An 18,298-nucleotide genomic window follows, 5' to 3' on the forward strand; every position below is an offset into this window, starting at 1 on the left:
CCTAGACTAATACATGCATGGACAGAAATTACACGAAAATACAATGATTAACGAGGAGAGCAAAACAAACAATTATACGATAAACGAGCAAAGGAGCAGGATTTATGATTTTCGGGCAATTCAGTGTATAGGTACAGCCCAGTATTACGCCAAAATGAAAACGCCCCAAGCCTACCACTCGCCAGTTTTAAACTATCTTCTTTAGAAACAGGTGACCACTCGTAGTTAGAATAAAGAGACAAGCATGAGGACATCCACACACAAGAGTCCACAGTGGATAACTTTAAAAATAGCATATCGGCGAACACATCGGACAAAAAACACAGGGTGACAGAGACGCACAGAACAATAATGGGGTACCGAGACAAAACCCCAGACGAGTGCGAAGATGGTACACGAACGTCGCGGTAAATGCGACATCGGGATCTGACGATGAAGGTGGGACGAGGACGACTTAACGACCGTTAGCGGAGCTTGGTTGGCTATATGTAGCACATACCGTGTGGACTAGGAAAGAGGCGTCACGACGCTATAAATAAGTGTGTTCCTGTGTTTCCAGGAATGGAGCCCACACTTGGGCCTGCATACTGGCGCCCACTACTTACACGCGGGTGCAGAGAACAGAGAATACGTCAACAGGAAGTGGGGGTCTTTGGGTTTGATGCAGAAGGGTCGAATAGCGATCACAGTCTACATGCGGCGTTAGCGACTACTCGCTAAATCTGTCAGCAGATGATGACTATGATGGAACGTTAAGAGAGCAATTACTCGGTTGTTGCAAGAGATAACATTAATGGGCCCGACATAGATCAGGGTTAAGGACTGTCTAAATTTTTACACGACAGCACGCCCATTTTCGGATCAAAGCAATAGTCGAAAAAACTCTAGCAGAGTATAGTCAAAACACGGCTTCAGTCAGATAGCAGATAGACGTTTTATAGAATGGTTTAGGCTACAATTAGGGTGGATTTACGATCGCCAATGAATGCTTACTCGCAACAAAAGATGGCATGATTTTACAACCGCACGTACACCAGACAGCATAGAACTCGCGGTCGATTTTTTCCAGGATTGGCAAGTTTACGTAATGATTTGCTTCGGCACCGCCAACAGGACAGATGACGTCGGAGCAACTGCCAAACAAACACATAGACATCTATAAAAAGTATCCCAAAACAAACTAGCACATTGCATAGATCAAGCACCTAGACCGATCATTTAATTACACAAAAAATCCTATACGCAAATAAACTCAAAAATTCTTTTACAAGACGTTATACAAGGACACGAAACAATATTAGCAACGCGTCGAAACTGTCCACGACAGATCTATGAATGGCGAACTCAGGCCGATTTTAGCAGACCTATGCACAGCTCTGCGGACTCCCCCGCGCCCACCGCGCACGAAGCTCAGGGTATTCCTTCTCCATTATCATCGCTCAGTCCGCGCATCTCCTCGACGCAGTCATCGCACGGAGCTCCCGTCCAGCCAGCGCCCGCGGCTCCACGCAGAACCCAACACGAAGCAACTCTGTACTTGCTGCCTTGGCCCCCCCTGTCGGAAACAAGTTCCGGTCGTTTGAACTATATTAGCGAAGCCTGATCGCACTTGCTTCCTCGAGCTTGGGCACGGGTGAAGCACGCGACAATGCGCCTGCCGCGGCGTAGTCAGCTGTCGAAGACACACGGTGTCGTCCTTGGCCGTCGATTGCCACACATGTAATTCCCGTCGAGTATTCGACGCATGCCGGCTACGTCGTCGGTGCCGCTGCGACGCACGGCGTCAAGCCAGCCGAGCCGCCGGCCACGATGCCGAGCCAGCATGACCATCTGCCAGCAACATCGCGACGCGAGTGCGCACGCCCGCTCGGAGCGCATCGCAACCCGACGGCGGCGCCCCCCGCCGAGGTCACGACGCTCCAAGTGCAGGTGGGCGACGCGGCGGACGCTCCCGCAGACACGACCGTCCCGCACGGGACGTCCACCGCGGCCGCGCGCACGACCGAACGGCACGAAAAAAGGGCGCGCGGTGTCCCCTGCGCACGGAACACGCAGCCGGCCGGGTTCTCCCGTGGTGAGGATCCGTCGAGGTTCGCGCAGCGCAGGCCAGCCGCATTTTAGAGAAAAGGTCGGCAACTGACGGCGGGGTGATCGGAGCGGCCCGGGCGCACGTCCCTGCAGACGCAGGTCGCGAGCCGCGAGAACGCGGCCGGAAGGTCGCGACCTCCGTCGCGTTTGACCGATGCCGCGCAGCGCCGAGCACTACGAGTCCTCTCTCCCAGCCGCGCCAGCTGCCTCTCAACGTACACGGGCCGCCTGGCGGAAGCAGCGCTGTGAGTACGTGATTGCGGCCGGCGCCGCCCGAGCGGGGCATTCCCTACCGAGCGCCGCTTGCGGAGGTTCGGCAGACGCCGCTCGATCTCCGCCACGCGCCGCATGCCGCAGCAGCAGGTGCACCTGTTCCGGCCACCACGGTGGCGGTGCGTCTCGGCACGGGCGAGACGGGGAGCGCTGCGAGGTCGCTGAGAGGGCGACTGGCGCGGCTGGCGCCACACGCTCCGGTTCCGTCGACGAGGCGGCGGAACGCGCGGCAGACGCACGCGGGAGGTTGGGCGCGCGCGGCGTCGACGGTAAGCAGGAGGACAGACGAGAGGGAGCAGTCAGGACAGACGAGAAGGTCCAGCCGTGATGACGTCATCAGCCGTTGACCCGCTGCTGACCAGCGTTTCGATGACGTTCAGCAATGACACCGCTCGCCGCGGCGCGGCGCCCTTGAAAGCGCCAGAACATGCGGCAGTGCTTCGTCGTCAGTCGTACGCCGTTTCTCGTCGTCTGTTTCCTCTCTTGCTCTCTCTCTCTACTACTCTTACTCTCACACAACTCTCTCTCTCTGCCTCTCTCTCTCTCTCTTTCTCTCTCTCTCTCCTCCTCTCTCGTCTTTCTCTCTCTCTCTCTCTTCTCTCTCTCACACTCTCTCTCTCTCTCTCTCTCTCTCCGTTACGCCACCTGGAACGTTCCGGATTCGCGTTTTCTGGGTTTTATGGAGACGCGTCGTGCGTCGCGACGATCCAACGGACAATCTCGAACCGATCGACACGCGTCGCAAACGCACGCATTATGCTCGGCTCTACTTGAATAGCGGGCGAGGAGAGGAGAGGGGAGAGGAGAGGTGATGGAGTGGCGGGAGAGGGGAGAAGGGGGAAGAGAGGGGAGAAGGGGGACAGGGCATGAAGAGAGGGGGGGGAAGAGGAAAGGGGAGGGGGAGACGTGAGAGAGGATGGGAAGAGGGGAGGGAGAGAGGCGGAGGAGGGGGAGGACGGGTTGACTCTCCATAACCTCGTGAGATCTAGCTCAAAGTTCAGTTCCATACTTTACCATACATGGTGGCGGGAGTGAGGAGAAGGGGAGGAAGAGAGGGACAAAGAGAGGGGGAGAGAGGAGAGCAAGGGGAGAGGGGGAGAGGGGGAAAGAGGGGGAGAGGGGGAGGGCGGTGACATACTCATACCTGTAGAGATCTAGCTCGAAGTCGGTTCCATACCTTTACCATACAGTGTTGGGGGGAGGCGTGAGGAGAAGGGGAGGAAGAGGGGGAAAAGAGAGGGGAGAAGGAGAGAAGGGAGAGGGAGAGGGGTGAGAGAGCGGGGAGGGGCGTGAACGTATCATACCTGAGATCTAGCTCGACATCGTTTCACTACTTTACCATTACAGGTGGGGGGAGGTAGAGGGAGAAGGGGAGGGAAGAGGCGGGAAAAGGAAGCGGCGTCGAGAAGGGGAGACAGCGGAGAGGGGGAGAGGGGGAGGGGCCGGTGACGTACTCATACCTGTGAGATCGAGCTCGACGTCGTTCCTACCGGCAACTCTCAGCACCAAGCTCTTCGGAATGACTCGCCCTCGATCGCTGTCGTCTGCTCGACGATTCGAAAAACACAAAACCAACGAAGCTCATTAACACCAGGCGCACAGGAGAGCGTAAACGAAGCGTTAACACCAGGGCGGCGGGAGAAGGGGCGGAGACGTTCACTTCTACCTTACCATGAGCTTTGCACGGAATAGCTTCATTAACACCGGGGAAAAAAAGTGAAAATTGGCGGCGCGACAGAGCAGCGGCATGAGATATCGTGCCCTGCCCAGCCTGCTCTGCATTGCTGCCGCAGCAGAAGACAGAAGAGATCGGCAACGCTGTCCTATCTAGTCTACTACACATCTCGTTACGAGTGTATAATATAGACATATATATCTATATTTCAGTGGGCTGAATCAGACAAGATTTTTCGCAAGTCGAATGAAAAGATTTGGACGGTCCGAACATGAGAGTTTCTTGACATGTGTACTGTCATAGGTTTGGCTTCTACTCGTTGTTACGTTTGACTTTTCACGCATTAATCATTTTCTTTCATTTTCGACGAAGTACAAGTAGTTTCGTTTTTCATTTTGCAAAGTCATTTGTAACGGTTTGTTTGCTAACTAGATCGTTTTGGTAACAGTGGGTCCGGTGGTTTGATACAAAAACCAAACTAACAAGCTCATTGCTTGACCTTGTTTGATACGATAAACATGCGTTAGTCTGCAGGCATTCTGAGTTATCGCACGAGCCGATGAGTTACTTCCGGCATCGCTGAAACTGCGTGCGCATATGCGTACAACTTTCAGTTATTAAACAACAAACCATGCTACTAACGCGTTGCAGTATACGCTATCAGTACGTGTAATTTTCGATAAGATTTTCGGTAAATTTACCTCTTCATACTTTGGTATATTTCATCCGTGAAAATCATTAAATAATTAAAATATGATTACTATGCTAAGTCGACAGTGACCAAAAATCTAACTACTTTTAGCTTTATTTCTTCGCCAATTTGCAATGGTTTAATGATGTTTTATTTTGATGAAACGAGGGAGTACACTGTAATTATGGATAGGGTCGACGAACGTTTGCTGCTTGGAAAGTTGCGAAAGGTCGAGCAGGGAAATCGGCAAGGTCCTCCGGACTCGGACTCGACCACTATTTGCAGCCCTGAATATTATACACTCCTAATCTCGCCAACCTAGCAGCCGGTGACGACACGCGCGTCCGCACTTGCCCTATGATGGGTGCGCCCCACTGTTCACTGGGACTCGCCGAGCAGTGAGCGCCTGGTGTATCTTTCTTCAGGCTGGCGTCTTCGGGTCTGCCTCGAGGATCTGCTTCAGTCGACTTTCTCCGCGGCGGCCTTGAAAGTCGGGATTGTGTCGGTTCAGTCTCATTGTTTCTCCAGTTCGTCGGCCATCGTCGTCGGATCCGCCTGCAACGGTGGGGCGCAAGGGTCGAGCCGTGCTTGCAAGAGTAACATCGTTATACGCACAGAGTTCACGCGTATTGATGTAACATTGTATACACACAGAAGTACGTGTATTGCATTTGTAACCATTGTTATTTACACAGAGTTGAAGTGTATTGCATTAACATTGTGTAATACACAGCAGCATTACGGTGTATTGCATTATAAACACTGTTATACACAGAGTTACGCGTATGCATGTTAACACTGTTACACACAGAGTTACGTGTATTGCCATGCTAACATGTTATTTCACACAAGCAGTTACATGTATCTGCCATTATAAACATTGTTATACACAGACTTACGTGTATTGCATGTAACATTGTTGATACACAGGAGTTACGTGTATTGGCATGCGTAACATTGTATATACACAGAGTTACCGTGGATTGAATGTAACATGTTACCACACAGAGGTTACGTGTATTGATGTAAACATTGTATTACATCAGTTACGCTGTATTGTATTTAGCACTGTTTACACACAGACGTCTACAGTGGTATTGCATGCTGAACATATGTTAGACACAGAGTTACAGTACATATCAAATGCCCGCAAGTTAATCACATAAGAAACCCCGACTTGTATTAACAATGTTACACACAGAGTATACATGTATTGCCAATGTAACACTGTTTATACACAGAGTTACACTGTATTGCATGTAACTTGTCACACACAGAGTTACATTGTATTTTGCACTGTTAACATTGTTACACACAGAGTTACATGTAATTGCCATGTAACATTGATTACACACAGAGTTACGTGATATTGGAATGTCAACATTCGTTACCACAGCAGAGTGACGTGTATTCAATGTAACATTGTTACACACAGAGTTAACTGTTGATATTGTATGTAACACTGTTACACAAGAGTTACGTAGTATTGCATGCTACATTGTTACACACAGACGGTTAGTGTATTTGCATTGATAACATTGGTTACACAGAGTTACGTGTTTATTGGCATGTACCATTGTTACACACAGAGTTACCATGTATGATGTACATGCGGTTTACACACAGAGTTACGGTCATTTCATGTAACATTGTTATATCACAGAGTTGTGATATTAGAAATGTAACATTGATTTACACACAGGAAGCTTACATGTATTGCATGAACACTGTTGACACACAGAGTTTACGTGTATTGCATGTACACATTTGTTACAACAGAGTTACATGTATTAGCACTATAACATTGTTACACACAGAGTTACATGTATTGCATGTAACATTGTTACAACAGAGTTACGTGGTATTGCATGTAACAAATGTTACAACCAGAGTTAACATGTATTGCCATGTAAACATTGTTACACACAGAGTTACGTGTATTGTATTGCATGTAACATTGTTACACCACTCAGACGTTAAATGTATTGCATGTAACACTCGTTATACACAGAGTTACATGTAATTGCATGTAAATTGCTTACACACAGAGTTACATGTATTGCAATGCTGAACATCTGTTAACACAGAGTTACATGTATTGCATGTACATTGTTACACAAGAGTTACATGTGTTGCAGTGTAACATGTTTACACAGAGTTACCATGTTACTTGCATGACCATTTGTTATACACAGAGTTCCATGGTATTGCCATGGTAAACATTGTTACAGCACAGGAGCTTAATGTATTGGCAATGCAACCATTGTATACACACAGAGCTTTACATGTACTTGCATGCTAACATTGTTACACACAGAGTTACATGCTATTGCATGCAACATTGTTACACACAGAGTTTACATGTAGTTGCATGTACATTCGTTACACACAGAGTTATCATGTATTGATGTACACATTGTTACACAGAAGAGTATAGCATGTATTGCCATGTAACATTGGTTACACACAAGAAGTTCATGTATTGCATGTAAAATTGTTACACAACAGAGTTACATGTTAATTGCAGTGTAACATTGTTACAACACAGAGATTACAATGTACTGCAATTTGATAACAATAATGTTAACAGAGAATATAAATAGTAATATGAAATGTAACCCCCCCCAAATTGTTTTACACAAGGAGTTAATGTTTGCATGTAAATTGTTACACAAGGAGTGTACATGATATTGCAAAAGATAAACATTTATACACAAGAGAGTTACATGTATTGCATTAGTAAAACACGGTCCAGCACATCTGAAAGAGTCGTGGACTCGGTCGCGAGTGATCGGCTCGAGAGCTCGATCGGTCGACGGCAAGGTACAGTCGGGCAGCCGTGCTCGAGTCATCCTGTAACATGTAAATGTATTGCATGTACTATGTACCTTGCATGGTACTATGTCATTGCATGTAAGCATCTATTGCAGTGATTTACTACTGTCTGCCACTGTAACTATGTATTGCATGTACTATGTATTGCCATGTAACTATGTGACTGCCATGTACATGATGTAATAGCACATGTGACATGTTACGCATAATATTACTATGTACTGCATGAAAACATGTATAACATAGAACACGTATTCACACGTAACACATAACATGTGCCGCACGGCAACATGCAATGGTCAGCACGGCGACGCATGAACTGTGTACGCACTCTCGCTCGCGTACGCGCGTGACAGAGGCATAGTAGGCGTCGACAATTTTCGCGACCGAAACCGCCGCTCGAGCAAAAAAACAGCTACCCTCACTCACCACGAAGCAGGTTAGTTCTTTCCGCCGCGCCGCCGCCGCCGTGCCAGCTGCTGTACTTCCGGAAACTCGGCAGTTCTGCGTCTCTCCTCAAAACACGCGAGGCGACTCTTGCCGAAAAACTTGGAGGTGTTGGATTCGAAGAACCAGCGGGGAGTAATCCTGATGCGGCACCGCCGCGGAAAGCACAAGCTGGGTGCACGAAAAGGGGGAAAAGTAAATGGGGCGTCTCGGCGGCGGTTGGCTACACCCAGCTTTCTGCAGAGCCGGCGAGAGAGATCAATATTAGAGCTGTCGCTGGCAGCAGCAGGCTGAACGAATTCCGGCCGCGCGTGCGCGCGGTGCTGGTGGCTTCTTCTGAAATCGCGGATGCCTGCTGCTGCTGTTTGCTTTGTTGCTTGCTGCTGCTGATGATGGCTGAGTGATTCATCGTCAGGAATGATTCACTCGCTTGTCACTTTCTCTACTCTCTCTATCTCTCTGACTGTCTGTCTGTTCTGGTGTCTGTCTGTCTCTCTCTCTCCTCTCCTCTCTCTGGCTCTCTCTCTCTTCTCTCATCTCGCTCTCTCTCTCTGTGTCTACTCTCTCTCTCTTCTTCTCTCTCTCTCTCTCTCTCTCTCTCTCTCTCTCTTCTCTCGCTCTCATCTCGCTTCTACTGTCTCTCGCTCTCTCTCTGATCTCTCTCTCTCTCTCTCTTTCTCGCTCTCTCTGTGTGTCTCGCTCTCTTCTCTTCTCTGTCTCTCTCTCATCGCTCTCTCTCGTCGCCTCTCTCGACTCTCTCTAGGATCTCGCATCTTCCCCTCTCTTTCTTCCCCCTCTTCTTTTTTTATTGCCATCGGTGCGTATGGAGGAACTGTCGGAAACGGGAATTAGCCTTGTTACGTTTCTGTGATTTAGCGTTTACGGGGGTTATAGCTTGCTATGCAAAACTTCTAGCTGCATGAGAGTCTATGTCCGCAGGTACCTTGCCGCGCATGTCCCTGGAGTAACTATCTAAGCTGACTACATGTCTAGGGTAGGGTTAGGGTTTTAAGAGTTAGGGCTAGGGTTCAGGGAGTAGGTAGGAATGCAATACACGTAACTCTGTGTGTAACAATGTTACATGCAATACATGTAACTCTGTGTGTAACAATGTTACATGCAATACACGTAACTCTGTGTATAACAATGTTACTCTTGCAGACGGCTCGACCTTCGACCCCACCGCGGCGGATCCGACGACGATGGCCGACGAACTGGAGAACAATGAACTGAACGACAACAATCCCGACTTCAAGCCGCCGGCGGAGAAGTCGATGAGAGAGATCCTCGAGGCAGACGCCGAAGACGAGAGCCTGAAGAAATACAAGGCGCTCCTGCTCGGCGAGTCCGTGAACAGTGGGGGCGCCACCGTCATAGGCAAGTGCGAACGCGCGTTCGTCACCGGCTGGCTAGGTGTGGCGAGATTAGGAGTGTATAATATCAGGGGCTGAAAATAGGGCGAGTCCGAGGTCCGGGACCGTTTCCTTGGACGATTTCCAAGCAGAACGTCCGTCGGACCTATCAATAATTTACAGTACTCCTCTTTCATCAAATAAAACATCATTAAACCATTGCAAATTGCGAAGAAATAAAGCTAAAGTAGTTAGATTTTTGGTCACTGTCGACAGCAAGTATCATATTTAATATTCACGATGAAATATACAAGAGGTAAATTTACCGAAAATCTTATCGAAATTACACGTACTGATAGCGTATACTGCACCGTTAGTAGCATGGTTGGTTGGTTATAACTGAAGTTTACGCAGATGCGCACGCAGTTTCAGCATGCCGGAAGTAACTCATCGCTCGTGCGAGTAACTCAGAATGCCTGCAGACAACGCATGTATCGTATCAAACAAGGGCAAGCATGAGCTTGTTTAAGTTTGGTTTTGTATCAAACAACGGACCCACTGTTACCAAACGATCTAGTTAGCCAAACAAACGTTACAAATGACTTGCAAAATGAAAACGAAACTACTTGTACTTCGTCGAAAAATGAGAAATGATTATGTGAAAAGTCAAACTACAACGAGTAGAAGCAAACTATGACAGTACACATGTCAGAAACCTCATGTTCGGACCGTCCAAATCTTTCATCGGACCTTCGAAAAATCTTGGGCTGATTCAGCCCCTGAATATAGATATATAATGTCTATATTATAACGCACTGCGTACGAGATGTTGTAGTAGACTAGTAGGACAGGCGTTTGGCGATCTCATTGCTGTCTTCTGCTGGGGCGAGCATGCAGAGGCAGGCTGGGCAGGGCACGATATCTCATGCCGCTGCTCTTCCGCCGCCATTTTCACTTTCCCCGGTGGTTAATGAAGCATTCGCGTGCAGCTCATGTAGTAGAAGTGAACGTTTGGCCGCCCTTCTCCGCGCGCTGGTGTTAACCGGCTTCGTTAACTTCTCCTGTTTCGCCCTGGTGTTAATGGCTTCGTTGTTTTTGTTTTCGATCGTGGCGAGCAGAGCGACAGCGATCCGGGCGGGAGTCATTCGAAGAGCTTGGTGCTGAGAGTTTTGGCCGGGTAAGGAAAGACGTCGAGCTCGAGTCTCAAGGTATGAGTAGCGTCAGCCTCCGGCCTCTTCGCTCTCCGCTTGGATATGGACGTATGGGGATGTCAGTAGTCTTTGGTTGTTAGTGTCGGTATTTTTTACCCTATTGCTTAAGTCAATTCGTGGTCGCTTGGCTGTATGAGCGGAAGAGTAGCTGCCTTGGGAGACTCCCTTTTTCTCGGCCGGCTCTCTTTTTTGCCCGCTCTGCTCCTTCTCCCTACCTCCCCCACCTGTATGGTAAATGTATAGAACGATGTCGAGCTAGATCTCAGGTATGAGTACGCTACCCCTCGCCGCCCTCTCCCCTGCACCCCTCCTCCGCCTTGCTCGCCCCTTTCGCCCTCTGCTTGTTGGCCCGGCTTTTCCTCCCTTCTGCCTCAGCCTCCCGTCACCTGTATGGTAAGTATGGAACGGACTTCCGAGCTAGATCTCGCAAGCAGGTATGAGTATGTCAGCCGCGCTTCGGTCTCGCGCGTCCCCCTCTCCCCCTCGTTCCGCCCTCTCGTCTCTGCCCCTTCTCCTCTCTGGCCGCCTGTGCTTTCCTCTGCTTCTCCCGGCTTCTCCTCACCTGCGCGCGCCACGCTGTATGGTAAAGTATGGAGGGACTTTGAGCTAGATTCACAGGTATGAGTAAGTCACCGCCCTCCGGCCTGCTCGCTGCTCTCGGCTTGCGGCCTCTCCCCTGCTCCCCTTCCCCCTCCCCTTTCTTCCCCTCGCCTCTCTTTCATCCCCTGTCCGCCCTTGCTCGCCCTGCTCTTTCCCTTCTGCCCCTTGCGGCCCGCTGCTCATGCTCCTCTCCCCTTGCTCCTCTCCTCAGCCCGCTATCAAGTAGAGCCGGCATAATGGCGTGACGGTTGGACGGCGTGTCGATCGTTGCGGATTTGTCCGTTGGATGTCGCGAGCACACGCGTCTGGCATAAACGCCAGAAAACGCGAATTCCGGAAGCGTTCGCGTGGCGTAAACGGAGAGAGAGGAGAGAGAGAGAGGAGAGTGTGAGAGCGAGAGAGAGAGGAGAGAGAGAAAGAGGAGAGAGAGGAGAGAGAGAAGAGAGAGAGAGGAGAGGCAGAGAGAGAGAGTGTGTGAGAGTAGAGAGAGAGAGAGAGAGCAAGAGAGGAAACAGACGACGAGAACGGCGACGACGACGACGAACACGCCGCATGTTCTGCGCTTTCAGGGCGGCCGCGGCCGCGGCCGCGGTGTCATGCTGACGTCATCACGCTGGGTCAGCAGCGGGGTCACGCTGATGACGTCATCACGCTGGACGCTCTCCCGCTGGACGTGCTCCTCATCGTCTGCTCCTGCTACCTCGACGCCGCCGCGCGCCGCAACCTCCGCGTCGTCTGCCACGCGTTCCGCCGCCTCGTCGACGAACCGAGCGTGTGGCGCCGCCGCGCCATCGCCCTCCACGACCTCGCAGCGCTCCCCGTCCTCGCCCGCCGAGACGCACGCCACCTGGTGGCCGACAGGTGCGCCTGCTGCGGCCGCAGCGCGTGGCGGGAGATCGGGCGGCGGCTGCCGAACCTCCGCAGCGCGCTCGTAGGGAATGCCCCGCTCGGGGCCGTCGTCGCCGCCGCCCCGTACCTCACAGCGCTGTTCGCCAGGCGGCCCGTGTACGTTGAGGAGGAGCTGGCGCGGCTGGGTGAGAGACTCGAGGTGCTCGCGCTGCGCGGCATCGTCACGGCGACGGAGGTCGCGACCTTCGCCGCGTTCTCGCGGCTCCACGACCTGCGTCTGCACGTGTACCCCCGCTTGCTCCCCACCGTCGCCATCGTTGCCGACCTTCTCTACGCGCTGCCTGCGCTGCGCGACCTCACGATCCTCACCACGGGAGACCCAGGCCGCTGTGCGTTCCATGAGGGCGGCGCCGGCGCCCTCTTCGTGCCGTCGTCGCACGCGGCGGCGCGGTGGACGCCGTGCGGGACGTCGTGTCCGCGGGACGTCGCCGCGTCGCCGCACCTGCACTTGGAGCGCGTGACGCTGGGCGGGTGTGCGCCGCCGGTCGGGTTCGCCGCGCGTCTGCCGCGCATGCGCCGCGTCGCGATGTTTGGCAGAGGCATCTTGATGATCGGCATCGTGGCCGGCGCTCGCTGCTACGCCATGCGTCGCCGCGGCAACGGCGACATGCAGATGGTCGAATACTCCGGCGCGGAATTCGAATATTCCGCAATTGACGCCAATAACGACACCGTGCGTCTCGACAACAACTACGCCAGCAGGCGCATTGTCGCTGCCATCCCGCGTGCCAAGCTCGAGGAACAATTGCACAGGTATAGTTTGACGACGGGACTGTATAGCAGGGAGGTCAGCAGCAAGTACTATTGCTTCATGTGGTTCTGCGTGGAGCCGCGGGCTGGTGACGGGAGCCCGTGCGATGACTGCGTGAGAGGATGTGCGGAGTGGCGCGAGGATAATGAGGAGGAATACCTGAGCTTCGTGCGCGGGGGCGCGGGGGATCCGCAGAGCTGCGCATAGGTCGCCATTCATAGACCTGTCGTGTGACAGTTTCGACTGCCAGTGCTATATTTTTCGTGTCTTGTATAACGTCTTGTAGACTTTTTGAGTTTATTTGCGTATGGATTTTTGTGTAATTAATGACGGTTAGTGCTTGATCTATGACATGCTAGGTTTGTGTTTGGGATACTTTTATAGATGCTATGTGTTGTTGCAGTTTTTCGACGTCATCGTCTGTTGCGGTGCCAAATAAAAATTTACTAAGCTTGCCAATCCTGGAAAAAAATCGACCGAGTTCTACGTGTCTGGTGTAGTGCGTGTAAATCATGCATCTTTTGTTCGAAAGCATTCATTCGATTGGTAAACCACCCTAATTGTACCTGAACCATTCTATAAACGCTATCTGCTATCTTGACTGAAGCCTGTTTTGACTGTATATCTGCATAGTTTTCGATATTGCTTTGATCTGGAAATGGGAGTCTGTCGTGTAAATTTAGACGTCCTTTACCCTGATCTATGTTGCCCCCATTAGTTTTATCTCTTGCAACACCAGTAATTGTCTTCTTAACGTGTCCATATAGTCATTCATTGCCGACAGATTTAGCGATAGTGCTAATGCAGCGTTCACACAGTGCCGATTATGGCTCCCGTTTGAGATCAGACAGCGCTACGACACGAAAAGTGAAAAAATCGGATTACTATCCTCAATGATCTGGAATGTCCTATCATTGTCTGAACGCAGTTGTATACGTTCGTAACAGAGTCCTACGGATCGGGAATGGTCCGGAGAGGTCGGCCAAGCACTCCCGACAGTTAGGTGCGTCCCGTAACATTCGGGAAACTCAGCCGATTTTGTCTAGTCGGATTACAATCGTGACTATGTCGTGACAGATTCTGCTGTATCGGATTAAAATCCTAACAATGTCCTGTGTTGTCTGGACGGTGTTTGGACGGTGTCCTGTGGATCGGGACGCTGTCGTGATGAACGAGCATGATCTGGAGAAATTTTTCATTGCCGTTTCTTGCCGATTGAGTCCAGATTGCGTCCAGATCTAACGGATGTCTTCCGTCAGCGTCGGTTCACTGTCGGGTCACTGTCTGATCTCTGTCGGATCGCATTTGGGAGAATCGGGACGCTGTCGGGACAGATTTGGTAGTTTTTTACCATGAGAAAGATACAAATCGGTTCAGAATCGGATTGAGAACTGGAGAATCGGGACGAATTCGGCTGGAAACGGCTGAATCGGGACGCTTCCTGAACAATATCTGATTGTTGTCGTGATTAAATAAATGTTTTTACAAATTTTTAATAAAGTTTGAATTTCCCGCCACGAATCACAGGATCTTGATCAGACTTTTGACAGATTTTAATCGGGCATGGTCCTATCAAGAACGGCAGTAAAAATTCTGAATGTGTGACTGGGCCTTAATGCCCATGTAGACTGTGTGATCGCTATTTGACTTCTCTGCACAAATAAGACCCCCGCTTCTTGTTGGCGTATCTCGTTCTCTGCTGCCCCCGTTGTAAGTAGTGGGAGCGCAAGTATCAGCCAAGTGTGGGGCTCCATTCTGGAAACAACAGGAACACGACTTTATAGGAAAGCTTGTGTGTTCTACGTAATAGGCACGTGTGATCGTATAGTGTGTCCAGGTTCGTGTACAACAGATACGTGTGCAAATAGCACTTAAGCCACAGACAGTATAATTAATGCTATAACCACCGAATTACTACGGTTACTCTATTATTTAATAAACAGCATCAACATAATAAACACATACATTACATAGATGGCTGCGCAAGCCAACCAGTAAATACGATACAATACATACAATACATATCTTATACACCAGGCACATACCAACAAGCGACTGTTTTACAAATGCAGAGTACATATTTACGAGCGTGGAGTTATGCAGGTAGCAGGCAGGTCCTGGCGGGTACTCAGTCAGTGATGTCCAGCAGCGACGGTAGCATGGTGTTCCCCAGCAGGTGAGATCAGCGGAACCTGTGGGCTGACAGCGTCGGGAGCTATCAGGCACCGTGGAACCGTGTCTGTCTTCTTGTCGAAACTGTTCGGTATATATACAACTGGAGGAATGCATGCTTGTTGACGATGGTGGTGCAAGACGTGTCGTCATCTTCAACATTTTATGGGTGACTGAAAGTGAGAAGATGTGGATGCTTCTTGAGTCTGGTGTGGGAATCGCGACAGGTCGATTCATGTTCTTCATATTTCCCATAGTTCACATTTGTCGGCGGCGTTTGTTTGATCTTCATCAGTCGGCATGTGACATCAAGCTGTGACGTCCTTCTATAGGTACTAAAATGTCATAGTGTCGCCTTGTGTAGGTGATTACTTTATCTCTCCTTTGTTGTGTCACACGCGCAACACGTGTGCGCCACACGACCGGCGTGTGCGACCCGTGTCGCTTGCTGCGCTCGGCTCATGTTACCTTGACTGTTACTAAAATAACCTATGACGTGATCTGCTTACGTTTAATGACCCGTATCGCTGGGTTTTTATACTAGGTTAAATAATTCGATATCTACGTTACAACTTATTTATAGCGACCTCTTTTCTAGTCCACACGTAGGTGCTACATTATAGGCCAACAAGCTCCGCTAACGGTCGTAAGTCGTCCTCGTCCCATTCATCGTCGGACGGAGTCGTATTTAAACGATCATCTTCGTGCGTCTGAGGTGTTTGTCTCGGTACCCCTTATTGTTCTGTGCATCTCTGTCACCTTGTGTTTTTGTCCATGCGTTCGCAGGATATGCTATTTTTAAGTTATCTACGTGGACCTTGTGTGTGGATGTCTCATCCTGTCTTTTTATTTTAACTACGAGTGGTGTCACCTGTTTCAAGATAGTTTAAAACGGGCGCCACGCAGAGTGTAGCTTGGCGGTTTCATTTGGGCGTAATACTGGGCTGTACCTATACACTGAATTCCCAATCATAAATCCCTGCTCCTTTGCTCGTTTATCGTATAATTGTTTGTTTTGTTCTCTCGTTAATCGTGTATTTCTGTCCATGCATGGTATAGTCTATGTATTGCCTGTGAGATTGGGTCATCTGCATACTGGATCCTGCGAGGGTGTAATAACATGTCCAACGGTAATCTCGCTTCTCTCCCATGCATTAGAAAGTAGGGTGTGTACCCCGTTGTTCTGTGTATAGACGTGCGATACGCAAATAGCAACCCCCCCAACTCTGTGTCCCATGATGAATTGTATTTTAGTACGTACCACGAAACCATATTTCCCAGAGTTCGATGGAAACGTTCCACTACACCATTTGAAGCCGGGTGATAGGTTGCCGTAGTCACGTGCTTTAGGCCTAACTCTTTGCTTAGTGCAGTCATTAATGAGTTGCAGAATTCTTTGTCGTTATCTGTTAAAAATAGTTCTGGGCAGCCATGACGTGGAATAAATTTGTTAATTATGACTCCTGTAACGGTTGGTGCCGATTTATTGGCTATTGCGTAAGCTTCAGGCCACGCTGAAAACAAATCAATGAAAGAGGAAATACCGATTACCAGCCTGTGTGACGGGTAATGGCCTCATTATGTCTATTGCAATGACTTGATTCACATGAGTTGTTTGTGGCGCGTGCTGCATCGGCACGCGAATCCTTTGCATTTTACGAGCTGAACACGTAACGCATGACTTGACATATTCATACACGTCGGAAAACATACGAGGCCAGTGATATCTTTGTTGAATTATAGAAAGTGTCTTTGAAAACCCTAAGTGCCCTGAATAAACGTGATCGTGAAGCAGTGGCATGACCTTAGCAACTAGACTGCGTGGAACTTCTAATTGCGCGCCGCATTCAAGCTTATCCGTGCTGACATGAAACACTAAACCCTCTTCTAGAAAATAATCGCTAACCAACCGCGCATTTTGTAGAGAGCACATGTTCTTAGTCAATGCTTCCCTGACCCATGAAATAAATGTGTATTTTTTCTGCATGTCCCTAAACATCGCTATTGTAAGGTCAGCTGGTAGTTTTATAGCTGCCGTCTGTACTGTTTTCTGCGCTAATGGCGTTGCCTGAATGTGAGCGACGCTAGCGTGTTGTGACTGCATTGTTTGTGTGGAGGCATCGCGCGAAAGTGAAAGTTGGCCCTCGGGCAATAACCTAGATAACGCGTCTGCCTGCTTGTTTGTGCTGCCTCGCTTGTACCTCAATGTCAGCTGGAACTGTGATAGCATTAATGCCCAGCGTTGTAGCTTCGCATTTCGCAACGATTTGGCTTCTAGTAGAAATTTGAGAGAGTGATGATCGCTTATTACTAGACACTTACCTCCTTCTAGAAAATTTCTTAGCTTCTGTACAGCATACACTAACGCGAAACATTCTTTCTCGACTATCGGCCAGCGTGTCTCCGTTTCTGTACACTGCTTACTAATGTACATAATGGACCTTTCCCGATTCTGTTCGTTTTTCTGTGTTACTGCCCCCAACGCATACCCCGAGGCATCGCAATGCAGTGTATAAGGGCGACTTGGGTCGGCTAGCGCCAGAATAGGTGGGTTGACTAGAAATTTCTTAGGTGTTCTAAAAACCTGGTCAGTTTCCTCTGTCCACACAAAGGGTGTTCCCTTGTGGGTAAGTTGTCGTGAGTCTTTGCTACAACAGTCTTGCGACTGTCGTGCGATAACTATCTTGTCGTGGGTACCAGAAATTTTTTTAGTCAAACAATCTTACGACTATCGCACGACTGTCCTACAACTGTCTCACGGCTGTCGCAGGACAGTCGTGAGACAGTTGCAAGATTGTCTCACGAATATTATATTTCGTAAGAGGCTCGCACAACATTGCAAGTCTGTCGTGCGTTAGTCTTGCGTTAGTCTTGCAACATATTTTCGTTTTTTGAGGGGTATATAGCTCGGGCGAATGAACGCTTGGAATTAAAAACTGCCTGTCGACGCTGAAAGAGGATGGCTATTCCACCTGAGCGATTACGCGTGGCCCTGCTGAGGGGGCGTCTGGAGGAACTCCAGCACGACCATAATATAGTGCTGTTGGCGTTAATCCGGGCCCGGGAGCAGCACAGGAACCGGCGAAACTCCCGACGTTGTTGTGTTCGGCCGTGGATCGAGTGGCGCCTGATGTTTGGGCAGTATAGTACTCTGATGCAAGAGTTGGAGCGGGAATCTGCCGGTGACTTCGTGGGGTTCATGCGGATGGAGTCTGGCATGTTTCACGAGCTGTTGCTGAGTGTCGCCCCTCGCATCACCAAGGGCCAACTGCTAGTTTTCTTCTTGAAAGGCAT

General features: G+C 49.8%; 2 protein-coding genes across 2 annotated transcripts in view; both read left to right on the forward strand.

Moving 5' to 3' along the window:
* LOC106817205 overlaps nt 1-10,542 on the forward strand; it is a gene marked incomplete at its 5' end in the record, with an annotated part of 16,322 nt that extends 5,780 nt beyond the window's left edge. Inside the window, 2 exons of the mRNA XM_014821870.1 lie at nt 9,171-9,390; nt 10,482-10,542. Of these exons, the coding sequence (XP_014677356.1) occupies nt 9,171-9,390; nt 10,482-10,542 (281 nt within the window). The remainder of the gene's footprint in view (nt 1-9,170; nt 9,391-10,481) is intronic.
* A 650-nt stretch (nt 10,543-11,192) lies between these two features.
* The window catches only part of LOC106817206, a 17,007-nt gene continuing 9,901 nt past the window's right edge, over nt 11,193-18,298 (forward strand). Inside the window, exons 1-2 of the mRNA XM_014821871.1 lie at nt 11,193-11,196; nt 11,742-12,834. Of these exons, the coding sequence (XP_014677357.1) occupies nt 11,193-11,196; nt 11,742-12,834 (1,097 nt within the window). The remainder of the gene's footprint in view (nt 11,197-11,741; nt 12,835-18,298) is intronic.

Source organism: Priapulus caudatus, unplaced genomic scaffold (genome assembly GCF_000485595.1).
Source record: "Priapulus caudatus unplaced genomic scaffold, Priapulus_caudatus-5.0.1 Scaffold1631, whole genome shotgun sequence".
Taxonomy (NCBI): domain Eukaryota; kingdom Metazoa; phylum Priapulida; class Priapulimorpha; order Priapulimorphida; family Priapulidae; genus Priapulus; species Priapulus caudatus.